General features: G+C 40.3%; 1 protein-coding gene across 1 annotated transcript; it reads right to left on the bottom strand.

Moving 5' to 3' along the window:
- Window positions 1–679: 679 nt before the first annotated feature.
- Window positions 680–18,794, bottom strand: LOC128704555 (COMM domain-containing protein 8). The gene is made up of 4 exons (XM_053799678.2): window positions 18,633–18,794; window positions 13,870–14,022; window positions 13,194–13,343; window positions 680–1,026 (listed from the first exon to the last, which is right to left on the bottom strand). The coding sequence occupies exons 1-4, from the start codon at window positions 18,777–18,779 to the stop codon at window positions 835–837; spliced, it is 642 nt and encodes a 213-aa protein (XP_053655653.2). The 5' UTR covers window positions 18,780–18,794; the 3' UTR covers window positions 680–834.
- Between the last annotated feature and the right edge of the window lie 844 nt (window positions 18,795–19,638).

Genomic DNA, 19,638 nt, shown 5'->3' with positions numbered 1-19,638 from the left:
TAGTTTTTTTGACTTACAACTTGACCCATGTGTAGATCTGAATACTATATTAGGAGATAAAAGACATTTAGCTGGAAATTATTCACAGGTATTGTACAAAATAAATGGAATGTTCTCTCTACTGGGTTAAATTAAAGTCAGCCTGTGGTAAAATGGTAGAAAAATTACTTAGAGTAGAACAAACCTATGTCAGAGGATATTTTAAATCATGTAGAGATCCTTACAGAAAGGAGAATTCACTTTCCTGCTCTGATCTAGTATTCCTCCCAGTAGCAATGACTACACTGCTAGTGGGAGAATTCCTCCCACAGCAATCATTGTTATGAGACAGACTTTTCCTACACACAATTATTAAACAGTGGCCTTTTTTCAAATACAGGATGACCCAGCTGGTACGGCATCTTCTTGTCGGTGTTCCACATTTTTGCTGGATTCAAACTGAGCCAGTGTTCATTTTGTTCCACCTGCAGGTGACTCACTGGCAAGTGGAACAATGGCTGAACTGAAAACCAACAAGAATATGGGACACTGAAAAAAGGCGGTGTGTATTCAGGGCCATCTTGTACACCTTCACAAAGCTCTATACTAAGTACAGTGGACCCCCGGTTTAAGATATTATTTCATTCCAGAAGTATGTTCAGGTGCCAGTACTGAACGAATTTGTTCCCATAAGGAATGTTGTGAATTAGATTAGTCCATTTCAGACCCCCAAACATACATGTACAAATGCACTTACATAATTGGTCGCATTGGGAGGTGATCGTAAACCAGGGGTCCACTGTATTGACAATGCCTATCTTCCTTAACTAGAGTAAGTTATAAGAATGAATTAGTTTATTCAAGTGACAGTGCAGTAAGTGTGTCTTGTGCAGATTTAAGCTGAACTAACAAGCTGTCTACTTGAGGTGCAGTCATTTCAACACAGAGGTCACTGGTGCCTTTCATACTTTGAGGTGGAGATGTGTGGAGGTGGAGTGTTAGAAAGCACTCGTTCAGGTCTAGCACCTTGTCACTTGCAACACTCAGCTGCCAAAGAGAAAAATGAACAAGAATTAAAATTGTTTCACAGAAGATATTGCATCTTTCTTTCAACACACCGGCCGTATCCCGCCGAGGCGGGGCGGCCCAAAAGGAAAAACAAAAGTTTCTCCTTTTGCATTTAGTAATATATACAGGAGAAGGGGTTACTAGCCCCTTGCTCCTGGCATTTTAGTCGTCTCTTACAACACGCATGGCTTATGGAGAAAGAATTTTGTTCCACTTCCCCGAGGAAATAAACAAGAACAAGAACTAGAAAGAAAATAGCAGAAAACCCAGAGGGGTGTGTATATATATGCTTGTACATGTATGTGTAGTGTGACCTAATTGTAAGTAGAAGTAGCAAGACGTACCTGAAATCTTACATGTTTATGAGAAAGAAAAAAGGACACCAGCAATCCTGCCATCATGTAAAACAATTACGGGCTTTTGTTTTACACTCACTTGGCAGGACGGTAGTACCTCCCTGGGTGGTTGCTGTCTACCAACCTACTACCTAGGAAGATACTGTATATTTAATGTTATTATGGAGCTATCAGAAGGGAGACTTATACATAATTAAAATTTAACACTCCATAACGTATGTCTAGTTTTAAACCTTTCAGGGTCCAGAGGCCAAATTTCAAAGGGTGCACCAGTGTCCAGGAATTTTCAAAAAATAATTATTTTTTCTTACGAAATGGTAGAGAATCTTTTTCTGAAGGTAATAAAACAAAGTACGAAATTTGATGGAAAAATTGATGAAATTATGCTCTCACGAATTGCGATGTGTCAGTGATATTTATGCATCGGAGATTTGGCGGACTTTGACTCACATTTTAGGCCAATTACATTATTCCAGTCGACTAAATTCTTAGCTATTTCACTAGTATTACTTCTATTCTATCGACTGAGCACAAGAATTTGCAAAGTTAACTGTTTCAACTACAAAATAAAGTGATCGGAAATTAGCAACTTGGCCAATTTAATGCAAAGTTCAAAATACTTCAATTTCAAAACAGGGTCCAGAATAAACAATGCAGACATTCCTGGCACTAAACTAACATTTCCTCTGTTCATTAGTTACATTTTCAGGCTTTACTAATGAATTACATTTTGATTTTTTATTCACATAAACAATTTTTATTCAAACCAAACAATAGAAGATTTACTGTTATGCAATATTGTAATAATTGTATAAATAATATCAGAACATTTGTGAACATATATTAGACTCACCAGCTGGTGTGTATTAGACACGTGGGATCATTTGTTTACTCTTGAACATCGGCAAAAATTTAACATTTCCACTACTTTGAGCTCAGTTTCAAGCCATTTCCAGTACTAAAACCAATCAAAATCATCTCTATTTCTGTAATATATCTTCCATTCTATCAAATGGGACCAAGAAATCTTAAATACAACTATGAAAAAATACTGCAAAGTCGCCGTTTTAATCGAAAATTACAGTCTCAGTTTTTTTTCTCTCATTGTGCACTATGTGATACAGGATTTGTTTTATGTGGTGCACACACACCACATGTATGAATTCTCTCATATCTAGGCCAAAATTTACTGCTCACAGCTTATCAGACTGAGCTGAGCTCATGACGTAGATCTACAGTTTGGACCCTCAACAAAGCCGTAGATCTATGGCATGGACCCTCAAAGGGTTAACCCTTTCAGGGTTTCAGATGTATTAGTACGGCTTACGCACCAGGGTTTTTGACGTACTAGTATGCCTAAATTCTAGCGCCCTCAAATCTAGTGAGAGAAAGCTGGTAGGCCTACATATGAAAGAATGGGTCTGTGTGGGCAGTATAAAAAAAATCCTGCAGCACACAGTGTGTAATGAGAAAAAAAAAAACTGACCGTGTTTTTGGATTAAAACAGCGACTTTGCACTGTACAGTATTTTCATATGGCAATTATTGTATTCTAGTTTTCCTGGTCTCATTTTATAGAATAGAAGACATCTTACAGAAATTGAGATGATTTTCACTGGTTTTACAATCAAAAGTACCTTGAAATTGAGCTCAAAGTAGCAGAAATGTTCAATTTTTACCAAAGTTCAAAAGTAAACAAATCATGCTGAACATCGTCAACTGGTGAGTCTAATATTCTTTCACAAGTGCGCTGATATTATTTATACCATTTCTACACTAATGCAGTAGTCTGCATAACAATAAATCTTCTATTTTTTGTGAGAAAAATGCAAAGTGGAAAGAAAAAGAATGTAAGAGGGGCGTGGGGACGTGACTAATGAACAGAGGAAATGTTATTTTAGTGCCAGGAATGTCTTTCTTGTTTATTCTGGACCCTATTTGGAAATTGGCCTCTTTTGAAATTTGTGTGAAATTAGCAAAATTCTGACCACTGTACTGGATAATTGAAATCAGTAAATGGGTGGTTTCTTGTACTCATTTGATAGAAAAACGGAGTTCTAGTGAAATAGTTATGATTTTTGTGAACTAGTACACTGGAATTGGCTGAAAATAGGGCTCAAAGTGGGCAAAATCACCGATGCATAAGCATCGTCGAGACCGCTAACTTCGCAAGAGCATAATTCCATAAGTTTTCCATCAAATTTCATAATTTTGGTGTCATTATGATCGGGAAAAGATTCTCTATCTTTTCATAAGAATTTTTTTTTTTTTTTTTTTAATTTGGGCGACCCTGAGAACAAGTCTGGGAGAGGGCCTGGGGACCCTGAAAGGGTTAAGGGACATTTAGGATTTTTATCAGTCTAACATATGTGGGATATACTGTGTGTGGCTGGATTAGCAATGCTCTAGTCTCACACACAGTGTCCATGGTTCATTCCTTGGTACGGGTGGAAATGTTTCCTTACACCTACTATCCCTGTTCATCTAGCAGTAAGCAGGTACCTGGGTGTTACTTGTCTGGTGTGGGTGGCATCCTGGGAAACAAGATTAAAAGACCTTAAGAGTAATGGACAGAACATACCGCCTCCAGGCTGAGGGACTGATTATCTCAAACTCCTCATTTTCCACCTTTCCCTGCATTGGACTGAAGAAGCCACTGGATGGCGAAACATTTCCAGAATAATGATACAGTGGACCCCCGCCTAACGATATTATTTCAATCCAGAAGTCTGTTCGGGTGCCGTTATAGACCGAATTTGTTCCCATAAGGAATATTGTGAATTAGATTAGTCCGTTTCAGAACCCCAAAAATACACCTACAAAAGCACTTACAAAAATACACTTACATAATTGGTCGAGCTGGGAGCTGATCGTTAGGCGGGGGTCCACTGTGCTCAAATGTTACACAAATGTCTCATTTCTTAACCCCAATGCACTGACTTCCTTGGGTTATCCTGGATGGCTAACCCTCTGGGTTAAGAATCTCAACAAATCGTACCTTATCTCAATGTTGCTCTAGGGAAGGTTATCAGAACTGTGATGTATAAAACTGATAAAAGTTCATGTGTTTTTGTGTCACTCAAGCTTGGTGGAAAGCATTTAATATTAAAAAAAAAAAAAAAAAAAGGAGAGAGACACTGTAGATAATGATGGAACATCGTACAAACACAGATATTATTAGGAACAACACAAGGCTGTAATACTGTCAAGACTCGTCAGTAAGGGGAACCAACCCGCATGGTACCAAACACATACACAGTACATTGATCTACGTATTTTAACCTCAGATCAAATCAAAATATAGAGAATTAAACTTCATCCATGTCATTATCACCAGGTGGGTTAAAATTTATTTCTTTGCAAGTAGTACATTGAGATTATGTATTTACAATAATGGGTTGAGGTGCAAAGAGAGCCTCTATTATACCTAGGCTATCAAAACTTTGGAGTCCAGTCCCTGGACCAATTATGTACCTCTGTAATCTTTTGACTACCGCCCACAGGATGGGTATGGGGTGCATAATAAACATATTAAACTAACTAACTAACTATTATACCTAGGCATTTGGGCTGACTTAATTTAATGGCTTACTGACTACTTAACACTTAAGAAATTTATCATAGCTGTACAATAGCTCTATTAATTATAAATGAATCTAATTTATATAAACCAAAGGATATATTCATATATTCAAAAATGTTTTTTTTATGAGACATGATTCAATTATATTCCTGTCAACAATGGACAATATATTCAAAAGTAATTATTGAAATTATATTATGGGAATATAACAATGTGATTTGCTAAGAGTAGTTTACAGTATGAGAATGCTAACAATTTGGTGTAGGGCAATACTGTTTTGGGTAGGTATTTGTAGTAGGTATTTAGGTAGGTAGTAGGTTGGTAGACAGCAACCACCCAGGGAAGTACTACCGTCCTGCCAGATGACTGTGAAACAGAAACCTGTAACTGTTTTGCATGATGGTAGGATTGCTGGTTTCTTTTTCTGTCTCAAAAACACGCTAGATAACAGGGATATCTTGCTACTCCTACTTACACTTTGGTCACACTTCACAGACACGCACATGCATATATATATACATACATCTAGGTTTTTCTCCTTTTTCTAAATAGCTCTTGTTCTTCTTTATTTCTTCTATTGTCCATGGGGAAGTTGAAAAGAATCTTTCCTCCGTAAGCCATGCGTGTCGTATGAGGCGACTAAAATGCCGGGAGCAATGGGCTAGTAACCCCTTCTCCTGTAGACATTTACTAAAAAAGAGAAGAAGAAAAACTTTATAAAACTGGGATGCTTAAATGTGCGTGGATGTAGTGTGGATGACAAGAAACAGATGATTGCTGATGTTATGAATGAAAAGAAGTTGGATGTCCTGGCCCTAAGCGAAACAAAGCTGAAGGGGGTAGGGGAGTTCCAGTGGGGGGAAATAAATGGGATTAAATCTGGAGTATCTGAGAGAGTTAGAGCAAAGGAAGGGGTAGCAGTAATGTTGAAGGATCAGTTATAGATGGAGAAAAGAGAATATGAATGTGTAAATTCAAGAATTATGTGGATTAAAGTAAAGGTTGCATGCGAAAAGTGGGTCATAATAAGCGTGTATGCACCTGGAGAAGAGAGGAATGCAGAGGAGAGAGAGAGATTTTGGGAGATGTTAAGTGAATGTATAGGAGCCTTTGAACCAAGTGAGAGAGTAATTGTGGTAGGGGACCTGAATGCTAAAGTAGGAGAAACTTTTAGAGAGGGTGTGGTAGATAAGTTTGGGGTGCCAGGTGTAAATGATAGTGGGAGCCCTTTGATTGAACTTTGTATAGAAAGGGGTTTAGTTATAGGTAATACATATTTTAAGAAAAAGAGGATAAATAAGTATACAAGATATGATGTAGGGCGAAATGACAGTAGTTTGTTGGATTATGTATTGGTAGATAAAAGACTGTTGAGTAGACTTCAGGATGTACATGTTTATAGAGGGGCCACAGATATATCAGATCACTTTCTAGTTGTAGCTACACTGAGAGTAAAAGGTAGATGGGATACAAGGAGAATAGAGGCATCAGGGAAGAGAGAGGTGAAGGTTCATAAACTAAAAGAGGAGGCAGTTAGGGTAAGATATAAACAGCTATTGGAGGATTGATGGGCTAATGAGAGCATAGGCAATGGGGTCGAAGAGGTATGGGGTAGGTTTAAAAATGTAGTGTTAGTGTGTTCAGCAGAAGTTTGTGGTTACAGGAAAGTGGGTGCAGGAGGGAAGAGGAGCGATTGGTGGAATGATGATGTAAAGAGAGTAGTAAGGGAGAAAAAGTTAGCATATGAGAAGTTTTTACAAAGTAGAAGTGATGCAAGGAGGGAAGAGTATATGGAGAAAAAGAGAGAGGTTAAGAGAGTGGTGAAGCAATGTAAAAAGAGAGCAAATGAGAGAGTGGGTGAGATGGTATCAACAAATTTTGTTGAAAATAAGAAAAAGTTTTGGAGTGAGATTAACAAGTTAAGGAAGCCTAGAGAACAAATGGATTTGTCAGTTAAAAATAGGAGAGGAGAGTTATTAAATGGAGAGTTAGAGGTATTGGGAAGATGGAGGGAATATTTTGAGGAATTGTTAAATGTTGATGAAGATAGGGAAGCTGTGATTTCGTGTATAGGGCAAGGAGGAATAATAACATCTTGTAGGAGTGAGGAAGAGCCAGTTGTGAGTGTGGGGGAAGTTCGTGAGGCAGTAGGTAAAATGAAAGGGGGTAAGGCAGCCGAGATTGATGGGATAAAGATAGAAATGTTAAAAGCAGGTGGGGATATAGTTTTGGAGTGGTTGGTGCAATTATTTAATAAATGTATGAAAGAGGGTAAGGTACCTAGGGATTGGCAGAGAGCATGCATAGTTCCTTTGTATAAAGGAAAAGGGGACAAAAGAGAGTGCAAAAATTATAGGGGGATAAGTCTGTTGAGTATACCTGGTAAAGTGTATGGTAGAGTTATAATTGAAAGAATTAAGAGTAAGACGGAGAATAGGATAGCAGATGAACAAGGAGGCTTTAGGAAAGGTAGGGGGTGTGTGGACCAGGTGTTTACAGTGAAACATATAAGTGAACAGTATTTAGATAAGGCTAAAGAGGTTTTCATGGCATTTATGGATTTGGAAAAGGCGTATGACAGGGTGGATAGGGGGGCAATGTGGCAGGTGTATGGTGTAGGAGGTAGGTTACTGAGAGCAGTGAAGAGTTTTTACGAGGATAGTGAGGCTCAAGTTAGAGTATGTAGGAAAGAGGGAGATTATTTCCCAGTAAAAGTAGGCCTTAGACAAGTATGTGTGATGTCACCGTGGTTGTTTAATATATTTATAGATGGGGTTGTTAGAGAAGTAAATGCAAGGGTCTTGGCAAGAGGCGTGGAGTTAAAAGATAAAGAATCACACAAAGTGGGAGTTGTCATAGTTGCTCTTTGCTGATGACACTGTGCTCTTGGGAGATTCTGAAGAGAAGTTGCAGAGGTTGGTGGATGAATTTGGTAGGATATGTAAAAGAAGAAAATTAAAAGTGAATACAGGAAAGAGTAAGGTTATGATAACAAAAAGATTAGGTGATGAAAGATTGGATATCAGATTGGAGGGAGAGAGTATGGAGGAGGTGAATGTATTCAGATATTTGGGAGTGGACGTGTCAGTGGATGGGTCTATGAAAGATGAGGTGAATCATAGAATTGATGAGGGGAAAAGGGTGAGTGGTGCACTTAGGAGTCTGTGGAGACAAAGAACTTTGTCCATGGAGGCAAAGAGGGGAATGTATGGGAGTATAGTTTTACCATGGGTAATGAATGTTGCAGCGAGGAGAAGGCTGGAGGCAGTGGAGATGTCATGTCTGAGGGCAATGTGTGGTGTGAATATAATGCAGAGAATTCGTAGTTTGGAAGTTAGGAGGAGGTGCGGGATTGCCAAAACTGTTGTCCAGAGGGCTGAGGAAGGGTTGTTGAGGTGGTTCGGACATGTAGAGAGAATGGAGCGAAACAGAGTGACTTCAAGAGTGTATCAGTCTGTAGTGGAAGGAAGGCGGGGTAGGGGTCAGCCTTGGAAAGGTTGGAGGGAGGGGGTAAAGGAGGTTTTGTGTGCGAGGGGCTTGGACTTCCAGCGGGCATGCGTGACCGTGTTTGATAGGAGTGAATGGAGACAAATGGTTTTTAATACTTGACGTGCTGTTGGAGTGTGAGCAAAGTAACGTTTATGAAGGGATTCAGGGAAACCAGCAGGCCGGACTTGAGTCCTGGAGATGGGAAGTACAGTGCCTGCACTCTGAAGGAGGGGTGTTAATGTTGCAGTTTAAAAACTGTAGTGTAAAGCACCCTTCTGGCAAGACAGTGATGGAGTGAATGATGGTGAAAGTTTTTCTTTTTCGGGCCACCCTGCCTTGGTGGGAATCGGCCAGTGTGATAATAAAATAAAATAATAATTTATACTACTATGTAGTATTAGTCAATGTATGAACTTAGTCATCTAGTCTTGAAGTTTTAAGATCTAGGTGATGGGGAGATTTATTAGTGAAGTTAAATGTTGAGTATTTAGTCTAGGGTGATTACGTAAAGCTTTTGATACAGTTGACCATGACTTGCTCCACGTAAAATTGTCACACTATGGTATAAGAGGGCACTCCCTCAACTACCTCAAGTCATACCTCAGCAACAGAAGCCAATATGTGTACGCAAATGGGGCAAGCTCTTCCGCACAACCAATTACAGTTGGTATCCCACAGGGAAGTGTCCTTGGCCCTCTTCTCTTTCTCCTATACATAAATGACCTACCAAATGCTTCGCAATTACTCAAACCCACATTTTTTGCAGATGACACTACATACGTCTTCTCTCACCCGAGCCCAGTCATGCCAGCCAATACTGTAAACACCGAATTACAGAAAATATCTACCTGGATGAGGACTAACAAACTTACACTAAACATTGACAAAACCTACTTCATTCAGTTTGGTAACAGAGCTACAGATGTACCTCTTAACATAACGATAAACGGATCACCTATCACAAAGCTAACAGAGGGAAAATTCTTAGGAATCCACCTCGATAATAGACTCAAATTTCATACACATATACAACAAATTTCTAAGAAAATTTCCAAGACTGTAGGCATACTATCGAAGATACGGTACTATGTTCCACAGTCAGCCCTCCTGGCCCTCTATCACTCTCTTATTTACCCCTATCTTAACTATGGAATTTGTGCATGGGGCTCAACAACAACTAACCATCTCAGACCACTAATTACCCAACAAAAGGCTGCAGTTAGAATGATAACAAATTCTCAATACAGGCAGCACACTCCACCAATATTCAAAACACTCAACCTACTCACCATACAAAACATCCATACTTATTATTGCACTTATTACATACATAGAACACTTAACTCTGATATTAACCCTCCCCTCAAACATCTCCTTGCCAACCTCAACAGAACACATGACCATAACACAAGGCACAGATCACTCTTTGATGTTCCTCGTGTCCATCTCACGCTATGCAAAAACTCAATGCACATAAAAGGCCCTAAAATCTGGAATTCATTACCTGTAAATATAAAAGAAACACTACCTGTTTATAAATTCAAGTCTCTTCTCAAAGTTCACTTACTCACCCAAAACCAAATAAATACTGAATAACTGAACCTTATAAATTGTATATCCAAAATGTTACTCACAATTATATCACACAAATGTTAAACCTAACTTTGTTATTTTTTTTAAATACACTACCTAACAGAATACTCCATTCTACTGAATGTACAACAATGCATGCAAGCATATGACCTGTCTTTGTAATACTCATTTGTATTTTATAGTTATCTGTTTACAATAATGTCTTATCACTGATTTCATCATTGCTTAGTTAATCTTAAGTTAATTTTAAGCCAGCCCGTAATGCAATGCATATAAGTGGCTTTGGCATGCTGCTCTTACCTGTATTTTTTGTACCTCTGTATGTATGCTAAATTTCTAAATAAATAAATAAATAAATAAATAAATTAAGTGGCTTTTGAGAAGAGTCTTAAATTGATTTTCAGATTGGGTTTCTTTAGTATTTTCTGGTAATGTATTCCAAATTTTGGGGCCCTATATGTGCACAGAGTTTTTACACAGTGTGATATGGACATGGGGTACATCAAAAGATCTGTGTCTTGTGTTATGGTCGTGTGTCCTGTTAAACTTGGCGAGGAGAAGTTTGAGTGGAGGGTTTATGTTTGAGTGTAGTGTTCTATGTATGTAGTAGGCACATGAATAAGTATAGATGTTCTTTATGGTGAGCAGATTCAGCCTTTTGAATATTGGTGGAGTATGCTGTCGGGAGTGGGAATTTGTAATCATTCTGACTGCAGTCTTTTGCTGTGTTATTAGTGGTCTTAGGTGATTTATTGCCACTGCCACCATTTGTCGTAGGGGTTCTTAAAAGGAGATATCGAGGGTTGAAGGTAGACACACTTGTTGGATGGTAACGATATATTGTCAGACTCTGATGATGGGAGATGGAACCCAGCCTCTGTCTTGTCCTAGCCTGTGTCAAACGCCGACTGAGGAGGAGGCACAGGTACGAACGTACACATGCGTATCCTGTGACGTCACACCGTCACTCAGCCTAAGGGGTCTTCTATATAAACACATGGATAATACTATAATGCTCAGCTAATCTATACAACACATGTAAGGGGGTTCAGCAACTATGCTGACAATGACTCAAGAAATCGTAATGACACGATTGCAAATAAACCATACCCCCGGCCGTCATGTTGACGGCAGTGGGTTCAATCCCGGCCGGGGGTATGGTTTATGCTGACAATCATTCTGACTGCAGTCTTTTGCTGTGTTATTAGTGGTCTTAGGTGATTTATTGTTGTTGACCCCCATGCACAAATTCCATATGTGAGATAAGGGTATAAGAGTGAATGATACAGTGCAAGGAGAGCTGATTGTGGAACATAGTACCATATCTTTGATAGTATGCCAACTGTCTTAGAGATTTTCTTAGAAATTTGTTGTATGTGTGTCTGGAATTTGAGGCTACTGTCAAGGTGGATTCCTAGGAATTTTCCCTCTGCGAGTCTTGTGATGGGTGATCTGTTTAGCACTATGTTAAGTGGAACATTCGCACCTCTGTTTCCAAACTGAATGGAATAGGTTTTGTCAGTATTCAGAGTATGTAAGTTTATTAGTCATCATCCAGGCAGATATTTTCTGCAGTTTGGCACTGACAGTGTTGGCGAGTATGACTGGGTTTGGGAGGGAGAAGACATATGTTGTATCATCTGCAAATAATATGGGTTTGAGTAGCTGTGATGCATTTGGTAGGTCACTGATGTAGATGAGAAAGAGTAGTAGTCCAAGGACACTTCCCTGCGGGACTCCTACTGCGATTGGTTGAGTGGAAGAGTTTGCACCATTTGTGTACACATATTGGCTTCTGTTACTAAAGTATGATTAAGTAGTTGAGGGAGTGGCCTCTTATACCACAGTGTGTTAATTCTGTGTGCAGCAATTCATGGTCAACTGTATTAAAAGCTTTACGTAAATCAGTGAAAATGCCCAACAGAACTTCTTTCTTCTCAAGAGCAGTATATATTAGCTCTAGCAAGTACAGTGGACCCCCGGTTTACGATCAGCTCCCTATGCGACCAATTATGTAAGTATATTTATGTAAGTGCGTTTGTATGTGTATGTTTGGGGGTCTGAAATGGACTAATCTAATTCACAATATTCCTTATGGGAACAAATTCGGTCAGTACTGGCACCTGAGCATACTTCTGGAATGAAATAATATCGTAAACCGGCGGTCCACTGTATATGATAGCATCATTTGTACTTTTATTATTCCTGAATCCAAACTGACAGGGGTTTAGTATGTTGTGTGAGATGAGGTAGTAATAGATCCATCTATGAATTAATTTTTCAAAGATTTTAGAGAGCAGTTGTAAATTAGATATTAGTCTATAGTTATTCAAGTCAGTTTGGTCACCTCCTTTGTGGATTGGGGTGAGCCCTCGCTATTTTGAGAATTGCTGGGAAGGTGAAGGATTCAATGGATTTGTTAAAGAGCATTGCAATAACTGGTGACAATACTTGAGAAGCTTTTTGGTACATAAAAGTTGGCAAGTTATGTCTCCTGCCTTGTTTTTAAGGTTGTTGATGATGAATGAGACTTCTGCTGGGTTGGTAGGGGCTAGGAATAGTGTATTTGGGTAGGTGCCCAAGAGGTAGTCTGATGGACAGGTGTTTGAGCTTGGGATTTTGCTCGCTAGGTTCTTTCCTATAGTGGAGAAGAAAACACCGAGTCTGTTTGCTGTTTCAGTTGATGGGAGTTGGGGTTCATCAGATTTTGTTAATTTGACTGTTTTGTTTTTGGATATCTTTATAGTTCCTAGAATTTCTGATATGGTTTTCCAGGTCTTTTTCATATCAACTTTAATGTTATATAATCTGTTTTCATAATACAATTTTTTAGACCTTCTTATCAGGCTGGTAAGAGCGGACGAATAACGTTTGGACTGTTCTCTAGTTATCTGACCCATTCTGTACTTTTTTTTATGTTGGTGCTTTGTGTTAATGGATTTAAGGATGCTGGGTGTTAGCCAGGGACTATTCAGTCTCTTAACTGTGATCTGTTTAGTTTTTTAAGGGCAGTGCTTGTTATAGAGGCAGTGTTTTTTTTTTAGGAAATTATTAATACATGCATTCATGTCTGTATATGTGCAGTTAATTTATATATTGTACATTTTAATCAGTTAATAAACATACCCTAACATTCCAGTCAAAATCCTTCAGATGTTGAGTATTTTTCAGTGTTTCTCTCAACATGTGGTCAACAACCTCTGCGTTTCTTGCATTTACAATATGATAAACATTTTCTGCTGTCTTCTGACCGAGTGGCGACAGCAAACTTACAACCTGAAACAAAATACAATTATGCATAAAATAAAAATTATATAATTTATTTTTAACACACTGGCAGTCTCCCACTAAGGCTGGGTGACCTGAAAAAGAAACACTTTAACCATCATTCACACTATCACTGTGTTTGCAGAGGTGCCCAGATATTACAGTTTAAATATCACTCCAAACAGCCAATATCCAAAATCCCTCCTTTAAAGTGAAGACACTGTATTTCCCATCTCCAGGATTTAAGTCCGACTAACCGGATTCCCCAAATCCCTTCACAAAATATTACCCTGCTTGCTTTCCAACAGCTCGTCAGGTCCCCAAAAAACCATTCATCTCCACTCACTCCTATCTAACATGCTCACACATGCCTGCTGTATGTCCAAGCTCCTCTCACACAAAATCTCTTTGAACTCCTCCCTCCATCCTTTCCTGGGATGACCCCTACCCCCCCCTCCACTACAGATTTATACACTGCAGTGAATGACAAACACAACTTTAATACTACAATAAACACAGTTTCACTCATACTAACCTTTTCTTGTGTTAAGTTTCCTAATGTCACTTCCTGTGCAATAGTTTTAACTTGCTGTATAGCAAGCCAGAACTTATCAAGAGGACAGTCTTTGTACATCTCATGGGAGACACCCGGTCCACCACACATATAGTCAATTACATGATGAACAAACTGTTAGGGAGATAAGAATAACAAAAATAAGTACAGAAATCAATTTAATACAGCCTCTCCTCACTTGACGATGGAGTATCATTCCTACGAATTTGTTGGTGAGGATCATACTATAATGGTAGTGGGTTTGTGTAGGAATTTTTATTGACCTAAGAAAAGCTTTTGACACAGTAGACCACGGCATCCTACTCCACAAACTTGACCATTATTATGGTATAAGAGGCCATGCGCTTGCATATTTCAAATCTTGCCTGACTAATAGGTATCAGTATGTCACCATTAAAGACACAGCATCAACAACACAGCCACTTGATACTGGAGTTCCGCAGGGAAGTGTCCTTGGTCCCCTGCTCTTCCTCATATACATCAATGATCTTCCAAACGTATCTCAACACATGAACCCCATTCTCTTTGCTGACGACACGACTTATGTCATCTCTCACCCTAATCTTGCCACCCTCAACACCATTGTTAATGAGGAGCTGACCAAAATATCGACTTGGATGACAGCCAATAAACTTACGCTTAACACTGACAAAACCTACTACTTTATGTTTGGTAGCAGAGCAGGAGATGTGCAAATTAACATTAAGATCGACAACACTCTAATTGCCAGGCATAATGAGGGCAAATTCCTAGGCCTATACCTCAACAACAACCTGAACTTCAGCACCCATATCCAACACATAACCAAAAAAGTATCCAAAACGGTTGGGATCCTCTCCAAGATACAATACTACGTGCCGCAAACTGCCCTTCTCACACTATACCATTCACTTATATATCCATACCTCACCTATGCTTGCTATCTGTGCTTGGGGTTCAACTGCAGCAACACACCTAAAGCCACTAATAACCCAACAAAAAGCCACAGTAAGAATAATCACTAAATCCCATCCCTGGCAACACACCCCTCCACTCTTCATAGATCTAAACTTACTCCCAGTTCAGAACATCCACACTTACTACTGTGCAATCTACATCTACAGGACCTTAAATTCCAATATTAACCTTGACCTAAAACTCTTTCTTGATAGTTGTGACAGAACCCACAAGCACAACACCAGACACAAACATCTCTATGACATTCCCTGTGTCCGACTAAACCTTTACAAAAATTCAATGTATGTCAAAGGCCCTAAAATCTGGAACACCCTACCTGAAAATTCTAAAACTGCAGACACATTCATCACCTTCAAAACTACCATCAGAAAACATCTTATCTCCCTGATACACCCCGTCAACTAATTACACGAATACCACCTGGTGGTTAACACTTACACTCACTCACCCATTTGACCATAAACAGAAATATCAATCTCAATCTCAAAATAATGAATCTTAACTAGTTATAAGTTGGCCTGTGATACTCCAAAACTGAAACTATGTTTTATTATTAGTTATATTATCACACTGGCCGATTCCCACCAAGGCAGGGTGGCCCGAAAAAGAAAAACTTTCACCATCACTCACTCCATCACTGTCTTGCCAGAAGGGTGCTTTACACTACAGTTTTTAAACTGCAACATTAACACCCCTCCTTCAGAGTGCAGGCACTGTACTTCCCATCTCCAGGACTCAAGTCCGGCCTGCCGGTTTCCCTGAATCCCTTCATAAATGTTACTTTGCTCACACTCCAACAGCACGTCAAGTATTAAAATCCATTTGTCTCCATTCACTCCTATCAAACATGCTCACGCATGCCTGCTGGAAGTCCAAGCCCCTCGCACACAAAACCTCCTTTACCCCCTCCCTCCAACCTTTCCTAGGCTGACCCCTACCCCACCTTCCTTCCACTACAGACTGATACACTCTTGAAGTCACTCTTTTTCGCTCCATTCTCTCTACATGTCCGAACCACCTCAACAACCCTTCCTCAGCCCTCTGGACAACAGTTTTGGTAATCCCGCACCTCCTCCTAACTTCCAAACTATGAATTCTCTGCATTATATTCACACCACACATTGCCCTCTGACATGACATCTCCACTGCCTCCAGCCTTCTCCTCGCTGCAACATTCATCACCCATGCTTCACACCCATATAAGAGTGTTGGTAAAACTATACTCTCATACATTCCCCTCTTTGCCTCCAAGGACAAAGTTCTTTGTCTCCACAGACTCCTAAGTGCACCACTCACCCTTTTCCCCTCATCAATTCTATGATTCACCTCATCTTTCATAGACCCATCCGCTGACACGTCCACTCCCAAATATCTGAATACATTCACCTCCTCCATACTCTCTCCCTCCAATCTGATATTCAATCTTTCATCACCTAATCTTTTTATCCTCATAACCTTACTCTTTCCTGTATTCACTTTTAATTTTCTTCTTTTGCACACCCTACCAAATTCATCCACCAACCTCTGCAACTTCTCTTCAGAATCTCCCAAGAGCACAGTGTCATCAGCAAAGAGCAGCTGTGACAACTCCCACTTTATGTGTGATTCTTTATCTTTTAACTCCATGCCTCTTGCCAAGACCCTCGCATTTACTTCTCTTACAACCCCATCTATAAATATATTAAACAACCACGGTGACATCACACATCCTTGTCTAAGGCCTACTTTTACTGGGAAATAATTTCCCTCTTTCCTACATACTCTAACTTGAGCCTCACTATCCTCGTAAAAACTCTTCACTGCTCTCAGTAACCTACCTCCTACACCATACACCTGCAACATCTGCCACATTGCCCCCCTATCCACCCTGTCATACGCCTTTTCCAAATCCATAAATGCCACAAAGACCTCTTTAGCCTTATCTAAATACTGTTCACTTATATGTTTCACTGTAAACACCTGGTCCACACACCCCCTACCTTTCGTAAAGCCTCCTTGTTCATCTGCTATCCTATTCTCCGTCTTACTCTTAATTCTTTCAATAATAACTCTACCATACACTTTACCAGGTATACTCAACAGACTTATCCCCCTATAATTTTTGCACTCTCTTTTGTCCCCTTTGCCTTTATACAAAGGAACTATGCATGCTCTCTGCCAATCCCTAGGTACCTTACCCTCTTCCATACATTTATTAAATAATTGCACTAACCACACCAAAACTATATCCCTACCTGCTTTTAACATATCTATCTTTATCCCATCAATCCCGGCTGCCTTACCCCCTTTCATTTTACCTACTGCCTCACGAACTTCCCCCACACTCACAACTGGCTCTTCCTCACTCCTACAAGATGTTATTCCTCCTTGCCCTATACACGAAATCACAGCTTCCCTATCTTCATCAACATTTAACAATTCCTTAAAATATTCCCTCCATCTTCCCAATACCTCTAACTCTCCATTTAATAACTCTCCTCTCCTATTTTTAACTGACAAATCCACTTGTTCTCTAGGCTTCCCTAACTTGTTAATCTCACTCCAAAACTTTTTCTTATTTTCATTGGATATGGGAGGATATTCATGGGAAGCTTTGAGTAGGGGTCGTTTTGATAAGGACCTGCCTTGTATGGGCCATTAGGCCTTCTGCAGTGTTCCTCCATTCTTATGTTCTTATGTCTTATAACCAAGTAATGCAAATTACCCCACGACACAAGATCACCTTCTGACTACAACGAGTCATCAAATAACATCAACTGGCAAAACGAGCTAGTAATTACCCTCGATAATGTGCTAATATTTTTGTACAAAAAACTCAAAACCTCTATAAACATGCATTGGCCAATAAAGACTAAGAGACGAAACCCCTCGCTTCACACACACGGAGGGCCCGGGTTCGATTCCCGGCAGGGTTGAAACATTTCAATGTGTTTCCTTACACCTGTTGTCCTGTTCACCTAGCAGTAAGTAGGTACCTGGGTGTTAGGTAACTGGTGTGGGTGGCATCCTGGGGGACAAGATTAAAGACCACAATGGAAATAAGTTAGACAGTCCTGGATGACGCACTGACTTTCTTGGGTTATCCTAGGTGGCTAACCCTCCCCTGGGTTATCCTGGGTGGCTAACCCTCCCCTGGGTTATCCTGGGTGGCTAACCCTCCCCTGGGTTATCCTGGGTGGCTAACCCTCCCCTGGGTTATCCTGGGTGGCTAACCCTCCCCTGGGTTATCCTGGGTGGCTAACCCTCCCCTGGGTTATCCTGGGTGGCTAACCCTCCCCTGGGTTATCCTGGGTGGCTAACCCTCCCCGGGGTTATCCTGGGTGGCTAACCCTCCCCTGGGTTATCCTGGGTGGCTAACCCTCCCCTGGGTTATCCTGGGTGGCTAACCCTCCCCTGGGTTATCCTGGGTGGCTAACCCTCCGGGGTTAAAAACCCGTACGAAACCTAATCTTAACCCGACTTCCAAACATCCTCCTCTAATCTATTGATAAAAAACATGATTATTATTATTATTACATGAAAAACAGTATACAGAATGGGGGGAACTGGAGCTAATAAATCAAATAATCTGAGGGGCAGAAAAACATCACTCGTCAATACTAACTAATCTAATAAGGTCAAAAAACCTGTATCAAACCAGATTTCATGTCATAAAATGTGATATAAAAATGACCTGGAAAACTTTGTCTGAAATTCTAAGGTCTAAAAAGCTGTCTCAAAACAGAGTAACTTAATGCAAGTTACCTGTACCTGTAATAATAATGTACCTGTAATAAATACTGAGGTTGTATGAGAGTCAGAGGCACCGCCACACCCCCCTCCATGTTGTTGTTGTTGTTGTTAAGGGTCGCTAAAGTTCCTGGCTTATTGAACCCGGCTTGTCGGGTGTCCGGGAACAATACAGGACACCGCATATACAACACCTCTTTGTGATGTTCCACATTAAGATAAGATTTTGTTCTGATTTTTAACCCTGGTGGTTAGCCATCCAGAATAACCCAAGATAGTCAGTGCTTCATCAAGGACTGTCTTATTTCCATTGTGGTCCTTCAATCTTGTCCCCCAGGATGCCACCCACACCAGTCACCTAACACCCAGGTACGTACATACTGCTAGATGAACAGTGACAGCAGGTGTAAGGAAACTCGCCCAATGTTTCCACCCTTGCCGAGGATCGAACCACGGATACTCTTTCTGTGAGGCGAGAGCGTTGCCTAACAGGCCACGAGACACCCTAACTTAGATTATTATTATTATAATCAAAAAGAAGCGCTAAGCCACAAGGACTATACAGCGCTGCAGGGCAGGAAGGAAGCGAGGGCATCAGGTGGCAAAAGGGAGATGGATGAGCAACAGGTTACGGATAACAGCGGGGCAGTGGATGGTGAAAGGGTAAAGGGCAGCAAGAGACTGAACCAGAAAGGGCTGAGGGGAGTGCGAAAAGTATCATCAGAGTTTGTGGAGTAAATCAGTCGTTGTCAAGAAGTCAATGAGAGAGTCAGGATTAAAGGAGGGTCCATCAGCAAGAAGGGAAGGTAAAGAGAGAGTAGGAGAACGAAGACGACGTTGGAGGTAAATTCTGCGTGCTCGTTGATAGAGAGGGCAGTCTAACAGAATGTGGCTAATCGATACTGGAACTTGACACTGCTCACAGAGAGGAACAGGGTGCCTCTCCATGAGATACCCATGAGTAAGACGAGTGTGGCCAATGCGAAGGCGGGAGAGAGTGGTCTCCCAACCTCGGCACTGATGACAAGAAGACGGCCAGTAACC

This window comes from Cherax quadricarinatus, unplaced genomic scaffold, assembly GCF_038502225.1.
Source record: "Cherax quadricarinatus isolate ZL_2023a unplaced genomic scaffold, ASM3850222v1 Contig3, whole genome shotgun sequence".
In the NCBI taxonomy this organism is placed as follows: Eukaryota; Metazoa; Arthropoda; class Malacostraca; order Decapoda; family Parastacidae; genus Cherax; species Cherax quadricarinatus.
The sequence above is the reverse complement of the archived record's forward strand: the minus strand, read 5'-3'. Positions and strand labels throughout refer to the sequence as shown.